Consider the following 8,748-nt stretch of genomic DNA (forward strand, 5'->3'; position numbering starts at 1 on the left):
CTATTGAAGCTAGCGAAGAATTTTTACATGGAAATTGTAGATCTCGTCATCCCCTACAAAATGACCCTATACATGTCCCCCTACGTCCATCCGTTCGGGAGTTATTGACAAAAAACGAAAATTTCGCGAAATCTGAAGGGGTACCCCTTGGAAAAATCTCGGAAAAATCGAAAATTTTTTTTTGTTGTTTATTATTAGCAATGTTCTTCCGACGTCTGATTTCTTTTTAAAAAATGCGTTTCTAAAGTGCATAAACTTTTGGGATTGACTGTATAGCCAATACATCCTTAAGACGATGCGAAACGGAAGCGCGATCGGGTGAAACGAGTACGCGGAACCGGTTCCCCTGAATTAACCCGTGAGAGTTTTAATCGCATCGGTAAAAGTTCGTATCGACTGGATGGAAAACGAAATCCCTCTGGGATGATTCAGAGAAAAATGCTCATACCGAGATAAAATTCCTCTTTCAACTTCTACTTAAAAAATGTAAAGTTAAATGAAGTTCGTTTGAAATTAGAAATCCGATTCCCATGTCAATTACGATTCCATCGAATGATCCAGGAGTTCATTATTAAACTGTGAATTTTTTATGTGAAGTAAGATTAAAATATGTTAATGTGGAAATGATAATATACATTTAATAATGAAATTTTCACTTCATATTCTTATTTTAAAATAAGCCCATTGTAAGTCCCTCTCTTGATACGTTACCCAAATAGCGAGCTACCTTTAGCATTTCTGTATTATTCATGCATATTGAATGCCTTCTGGGACACCCTGTATTTCCTATGGAGAGAATTACTCTGTGAATACAGAGAATCCGCAATCTACTCATTACCGATTCGAAGCTGGCTTCCTGTATCCCAAGATTATCGCGCGAAATCGTATCCCCTGATTCGATCAAGCCACCCTTCCTATCCAGCGAGCAATGAGCCGGTAAATTCCGATCAGTTAATCCGTTTACACGATCGTTCTATCTCAGCCCGTTTAGGCTTCTCAGCTAAGACGCTGAAATACGCTTAAACTGAGCCAGTTTCCGTTTACTTTCGCCCTCGGGCCACCCCCACGGTTTTCGTGGCCGAACAATGGGACAAGGAACCCCGCCTGAGACGCACCTTTCCTTTTCATCCGATCGTTTTTCCGGGTCCACCTGCGCGGACAACGTGAGAAACGAAACGGTCGGAGAGAAAATTCTATGAAGAAGAGGAAAGAGAAACTCATCCGGGCTGTCCTTGAAATTTAATGGTCCGTTTCACAAGAAACACGTTTTCCGTGAACTGCATGTTATTACGAAGATTCTTTGATAATACATAATGTACGTAGCTAAGAAATGTACGATGCAATTTCGATGGCACTGTACAATCTATGATTGAAGTGACATTAACGGGGGAAATTGCGATCATTATTTCATGAAGTGATTTCAGGAAAATGTTTCTGTCTAAAAACAAATCGTGAATCCAATTCATATCCGATCACTTCTGTTCTAACACAGAAGGTAATAAAAATAGATTCCAGCGTTCTATGCCGTGAAATAGAACAGTGAACACTCCAACAGTTTCTAGTTATTCCCTAAACATTTGAAACTTTACTTGAAAGGAAAGTTCGCATTATTTACACGCTGGATTAGAGCTCTCTTTGACGAAAGCGTAAAGGGACTGACCTGTGTAAAAGGCAGTGGCTCGGACGTGGCACCGCAGGCACCGCAGACGCTTTGCTCGACGAGCGTCATGGCAAACTTCTGATGCGGCACGCAGTGTCTCGCGCTGCACATGTCTTCCGCCTCGCCGCTGGCGATGTGTAGGTGTATACGCAGAAGAATGTTCTCCTGCGAAACAATAAAACAAAATGTCTCTTCCTATTATCTGTAAACGACAATTGTTATCCCTGACGTGCATCACCGAGAATAGACGTCCTTCGCGATTCTCCGATCAGATTCAAGCGATTAGAAAGTAAAACTTGATAGATTGCACTTTTTTATGTTAATCCAGCTTAAGTGACTGTTTTTCTATTTTAAAAATTACACTGATCTATCATAGTAGATTTAAATTGGATAGAAACCTTTGCTGTATTTATGATTCAATTGAGACGTCTAAAGTCTCACGATTGTGAAATTCATCTACTAAACTAGAGCAGTGCTGGTTGTAGAGCGATCGGACTAGACTAGATCGGGGATTACAAGGAGTGATGGCCACTTACGAAACATTCCGCGGCGTCGTCCATGAATCCCAGCTGGAACCTTTGCTGATCGAGAAAGCTCTCGGCGAGAGCCCGGCGCAGCGTGTCTGGCGGCAACGCGCTCTCTTGCGAAAACTGCAGCTGCGAGAACAGGTCCTAAAACAGACAAGATGTACGTATTTAATAGCAACGATCTGGAAACGGAACGGCTTAATGACTTCTTAGTCTCTCGAAAACACCGATTCGAATTGTTCGAACGTGTTTAATTCCTGATTAATAGCCATCTCTGGCTATGAGATAATGCGCGCTATTATACTTTTGGAAAAATGGTTTCACGGTTAACTGGCTATCTATGGCTCAAGGTGAACGCTGTTTTATTGTTGTCGAAAGAGTAACATTGCTCGCAGTGAAAGGATTTAATGATGCTGTAGATCACTGTTCATCGTGAATATTATTTAGCACATCAGAAAAACTTGCTTAATTTTATAAATGTGATCCATAACGACGCGATAACGCTGAGAACATCTATTCTGTCGACTCGTGTCTCATTTTGTCATGACACCCGCGAAACGTTCTGATGAATAAGTGCCTTGTGGAGTCGGTTAGCTAGCACCGTTGACAGTGAGCAGCTACTTACACTTGTCGCCAGATACTGTGTAAATATCTCCGTTTGTGGGGCGTCGGTATCGCGTTACCCGCGTGCACGAGGAGATGCACCCTGGCCAACAAGCCGTGAACGAACGTTATGCAATGTCGGATGAAACTTTTGCCCCCGGGGCGAGTAACGATTACGCCGGGTAAATGCCATAAAAATTCATCGCGTTGTGCAACTGATATTTATAATATTTTCATATGAAAAAGAACATTCTGTTTATCGATAGGTGAGAATCATGAATAAAATGAAGTTAATAAATTTTCCAATTGTCGGATCTATAAAAGAATGACTCATTCCTTATTATTCATGAATGCAAAGCTCTGATTTCCATATGAAAGCATATACGTTTTGGGGATGGATTCTTCTCACCTGTTCCTCAATTTCCATGCAATGGAATAATGCATTTATAAACACCAATTAATCAGGATACATTAACAAATCATTCTTTACTCTGTTAAAACCGAGAAGTCCTTGGAACAAGACTTTATAATTAAATTCACTGATAAACAACTTGAACCGACGTGATACCTACGAAAGCAAAGCGCGGACTTGTCCCGGCGCGGACCGAAACGCGAGTGGTTCGCGAACAAACGCAAAAGGAAACTCATAACGCCCAGGCACTCTCAATTTCCCGTTACGTAAGTATGCAAATCGGTAGTATGTAAATCGGATCGCAGACCCGAACGAAATCCCCCGCTTTTATCACTAATTGTACGAGCGCTACGTTTTCCTCCTAATCAGCATATCGTCGTGCCATGAATGAACAGCATTAACAGTCAAGGTGTCTGATTTCAGCAATAAAATACTGAGTGAATGAAAACACCTTCTGATCTTATAAAAAGATTATATATAATTAACGATTTTTATTAATAAAATTCTCGTTTTATATTCGCTATTCCTTGAAAGGCAGCTGTGAATGAAAAAGTGTGGCTTGACTCAATCGATTTCTAAACGTATCCACAGACGGTCTTCCAAACTTGGTTCACCGTCTAGCTTTGAATACGGGGATGCGTTTTCAGAGAGGAATTGTGCAAAGATGCCGTATTCGAACTAAATGCCGAGGCTGGGGGACACCGAGCTTACGGCAAACGAGTTAGTTTCGCAACTAATCCTTCGAGCGATCAGTGGTCGCGCGTAGAAAGCCACGCACCGCTTCGAGCTGCTTGCTCAACGCGCGCCACGGCGTTTCGAGACACGTAGAAAAATGTTAACGAACGGAGGGGGAAAAAAAAACAAGAAGCTATGCAACCGTGCGTCGATTGCGTCGCTTCGATCCTTTGGATTAGCTGACCAATGTGTGTACTTTAATAATTGGTAAATCAACTTTACTCGAATAAATAATTGTCACTCATGATTCTTGAAGTCTTTTAATTTTTACAAATCTTATTAAAAATTGACATCAATTAAGAGAGTATAAAACTCGGTTGATCGCGAGTGGTTGAGTGAAATTCAATGAAAGTCGTTCGATGAGTGGAAGTCAAGTTGTATTGACGGTACAGTGGCTCCGGTCTGGAGAGTCCACGTGCGAGTCTATGGCGAGGATGTCGCACCTGTTGGAAGAAGCAGGTTACAGGTCGAAAAAAGCAGCCTCTGCCTCTTTCGATACCGCATTGCTACGTCAGTGAAATCAGTTGAATGAAAGCGATCCTGACCCAAGACATACAACACTCCCGTGGGAAATGATCAAGAATTGATCGATCAATCACATCTACCTGATTCTTTGAATGTACAGTTTTTGAAATAATATATTTAAGACTGCGATTTCATGTGATTGAGAAATCGTGAATCAAATTGGAATCGTTAATCATTGCATTTGTGAAGCAGTTTTTCGTATTCGGAATTGTAGCAACAGTAATTGTTATGTTTATTATGTTAGAAAGGAACTGGGAACTGTTCTTAATGGAATTTGAAAGGAAGTAATAATAGTTACCAGTAATACACAGAATTGATTTATAGAAAATCATTGCCCTAATTGGCCGTGCATTTAATGATCAGGGAAAAAAACAAGATTATTGTCTCTTGAACAAGAGAAAATAAAATGAAAATATTGGTATGGGAGTTAAAATTGCTTGTGCAACGATTTAATGATTCTTAATCGATACCTGAAGAAGTTCTAATTGCCATATACACTCGTATAAAACTCGTATAGACTCGGGAAAAATAGGTGGAATCGTAGGGATTGAAGAATTTCTTCAAGTATTACAAGCACAAGAAATTGGTCACTAACGACATTTTAAAGAGCAGCTATTCACCCATGTGTACCGCCTCAAGTGCTTTCGCGCGCAGTGCCACGCTATAATTCTTATCGCCAGAGCCTTAATGCGTTTTGAAGATGCTGTCTCGAAGGGAAAGTGTCCATTAATTTCGATCGAGGACGCGACAATATTTAAATTGCGATTGAAGTTTTGAGTTTTCACGACACAGGAAGAATTATCTCCAAAATGTGTTATCTATCGAAATTTCTGTCTATGCAGTTCTGACAGTGCAAAAAAGTACATCAATTATCATTTTTCTAGCGAGGCGCTGATGCAATCGCTAAAAGAAACAGTTACGTTGATTTACGATTAGCATACTTTTCGCAGATCGTTCAGCTCGATGTTGGACGGAGTGTCCTCTCTTTCCATGCCGCTGTCCTCCTCCTCTTCCCTGGCAGCTTCCACAACTTCAACCTTTGCCTCCTCGGCCTTCTTCTCGCGATCGACCGGCGTCGACGTCGTCGACGCGTCCTGCCGAACTTTTATCCACTTCAACATTTTCCTGATGTCACTATCTTCAAGAGAAACTGGCTACGAGTGACTATATTTCATTCCGCTATCGTATTCTCAAATCCTCTCGAATTAATATTTTCTTCTGCAACGTCCACTTTGCAAGATAAAGAACAATCTCCTTCGTTTCATCTTAATCTCACCCTCATAATACTTTTGTTCTAATTTTTCTTATTTCAGAATTACTTCGACATCTTCAAATAGTGGCAAATCACTTTAGGAATAGTGGCAAGTGCGTGAGGCGCGAAAATTGCGTTTGAAAATCGTGATAAGACTGGGCCTGGGCAAATACAAATTCTCGTTCTCGCAGCGAGATAGTTCTGTTTGCTGTGTCCACACGCTGAATTCGTTAGTCCACTCCGGTGCTTAATCCGGTCTCTGCACTTGCCACGTAGCGGGACGCCCTTTGTGTCGAACCCTTTTTTCTCTGATAACGTTCTTCCTGTTTGCACTGTACCTGTGCGTCGATATTGTCTGCCGACTCGCGTAGATAGTATCCCGGGAATAGTCGAGATACCATTTAAATGAAATGCTTCGAATTATTGAACTCCGGTGACGAGATAAAAATCAAATTGTTGTAGCCGATTCATCAGTCTTATAATGGAATGTATCGATGTCCGGTTTCAATGGAAAGTTATGGGCTCGAGGTAATAAAGAAACGCGTGCACGGACGGGAAACAGGTGGCCAAGTCCTGGAAGACAGCCCGGCAGATGATCCCTCGCGAATGCAGAAGGAGGATTCGTATCCAGCGAATTGCATGCCGGATGTAAGTACCGAGGAGAACCCGTTGCCAGACGAGTCGTAGACTCGATTAAAAACATAAACTCGTTTGGTAAGCGAAGTCACCGATCGTAGCTACGCTTATAAGCAGCCAGTGGTTCTTTACTTCCTTTGGCTTCTTCGTTTATGCTGCTGGGAACTGTTTAAATTAAATATTCCCCACCTTTCAACAATTGCTTGGGAAACACTTCGCGGAATTATTTAACGATTAACGTCGTTTTTTTTTTGTTATTCGATGCAGATGATCTCTGGAGGTGTTACGTTCCGTAATCAGGAAGCGTTCAGGGAATGCTCTTCCTCGTTCAATCGGAAACCTCTCTTCCGGGCGTTAACGACTCGTCGCATCTTTCCCTCCTTTCGACTCGGTCCGTTCCACTTCGGCGTGCCACGTGCTTCCCTGACACGGTTTCCTTAAAATCCTGGACGACCAGTTTCCACATTCGCAAATACTCTAATTATAGAGTTCAATCAATTTCCCACGAGGATGCATGTTTCTCTCATTATATTCTATATGCACGTATCCCGAGTAATTGTGAGAAAACGCCTGAAGGGTTTATGTCTTCCTGTCTAGTAGTCTTATAGATTTGAGTGTACATCAAGTAAAACCTGTTATACTCAATAAAAAAAATCTCGTTCCCTTTCAGTATTTAAAATGCGACCCACGTATTTATAAAAATCCTTATGCACTATTTCTTAAACATTCCACTTTATCCACCATAACTCACAAGATTAATATTCACCCGTTTCTACTTATTTTACACAGACATTCTGAAGAAGGTTTAGTCCAGAAGTTCGAAAGCTTTCACTGGTTCACTAGTAGAACTGAACTCACAACATTGTATCCAAGGCTCAACCCCTCTGTTCAACGTTCCACGCAGAGGGGGATGAAACGTACGGTTCGATGGCACGAGGATTGGCCCGAAGAATTCGTGGAATCGTTCGGGACCGAAAGCGTCGAGGAACGTAGAGAACGAGCATGAGACTACCTGTGCACGCGGCGCCGTGTTACTCGCATGTACCTGAGAGCAGCGGACTCGGGCACCGTGTGCTGGAGAACAACCCCCCACTCGTCGCTCTATCTCTTTTCTCGCCACGCTGGCCACCTTCGTTCCCCTACCTTCTCGATGGGCCCTCCATAGATCCGAGAAGCCAATGACGTCACCTGGTTAGCTGTCCTACGTTCACCAACCTGGCCGAACCAGGGCTGTACTCCTTGGGCTCATGCACGACCTCTTTTCTCGGATTCTGTGCTCTCATTAAGACCCGATCGACGAAACTAGTTTTCATGTCTATTACCGCTTTTCTCGGAAACTCTTGAACTTCAGTTTTCCTTAGATTTTAAGAACTCGACGTGGAATTAAGATTACGATCTCTTGAGAAACTTTCCATTTTAAATAGTACGAAGTATTGGATTGTTTTAATGAATAAAATAATTATTATAAAAATAATGGTTTATAGAATTCTATGTTTGAATACACGAGCTGCTATAGCAACCTGTACGGCGTTCGAGGATCCTGGGGTCAGAAAAAGTGTTTGGACAGGGGAGCAGGTGTTCTCGGATCGAACAAGGGGATGAGACCTAGAACGTCATTCTTGAAACAAAGGACTGGATCTTTTTTACAATCGTTTTCGAAATAAATAATAGTCAGCCATGGGACTTTATATCATGGGAGAAAGTTCTAATCGTCGGGGCGGGCTTATCAATGCACATAAAACACGCTGACACAATTCCTTATCTGTCAGCCGTGTAATACACGTGCAGAGAACAAACAACACCGGTTCTCAAACAATTAAATATCCTCGGAAACAACTCCATCGTCACCTCACTTCCAAGAACTCCTACATCCATTTTCTTACCCCCAACGCTACAAATATTCACAGAATTAACATACAACTCCGTTAATTATTAATTCCGTCAATTTATATGAACGTTATTTAAAATTCTTTAACTCGGAAATTGAAGAACGTATGAAAATCAAATATTATTACACCGAGTTTTATTCGATTTACATTTATGTACGAAGAGTGAAAACTGGAGTATGTAGAGCGTAATAGAAATAATGAGAACGATTCTGTCGAGGGAATTCAATGCAATTCGAGCGGGCTGGCTTCGGTTCACGCTCGACCACGCGTTGAAATCAACGTCCGCGGCCTACGTCCCTGAGGTCCACCGCTCCTCTCGTCGTAGGACTACTACACGCCAGTCACGAGGAACGGGGTCCCGTGTGCCGCCGTGTAGTCGTGAATCGTACGAGAATACGAGAGACCCGTACTACGAGTACTTGGGACAAAGCCAATCCCAAACATACACTCCGGTTCATAAGTACGACGTTCTAAGAAAATTAACAACACTTGGAGTATCCTTAATCTTC

At 42.0% G+C, this 8,748-nt stretch overlaps 1 protein-coding gene across 3 annotated transcripts in view; it reads right to left on the reverse strand.

Moving 5' to 3' along the window:
- Window positions 1-8,748, reverse strand: part of ec (ubiquitin specific peptidase echinus) — a 63,519-nt gene that overhangs the window by 8,803 nt on the left and 45,968 nt on the right. For 2 of the 3 annotated variants that reach the window (XM_018022923.2, XM_026812722.1), the window contains 2 exons: window positions 2,197-2,331; window positions 1,661-1,825 (listed from right to left, as the gene is read on the reverse strand). In XM_018022923.2, the coding sequence (XP_017878412.1) occupies window positions 1,661-1,825; window positions 2,197-2,331 (300 nt within the window). Of the gene's footprint in view, window positions 1-1,660; window positions 1,826-2,196; window positions 2,332-5,403; window positions 5,669-8,748 lie in introns of those variants that run through there. The other variant, XM_026812721.1, reaches the window with a different exon arrangement.

The sequence above is a fragment of the Ceratina calcarata genome, unplaced genomic scaffold (assembly GCF_001652005.2).
Source record: "Ceratina calcarata isolate Rehan_Ccalc_2016 unplaced genomic scaffold, ASM165200v1 scaffold115.2, whole genome shotgun sequence".
In the NCBI taxonomy this organism is placed as follows: domain Eukaryota; kingdom Metazoa; phylum Arthropoda; class Insecta; order Hymenoptera; family Apidae; genus Ceratina; species Ceratina calcarata.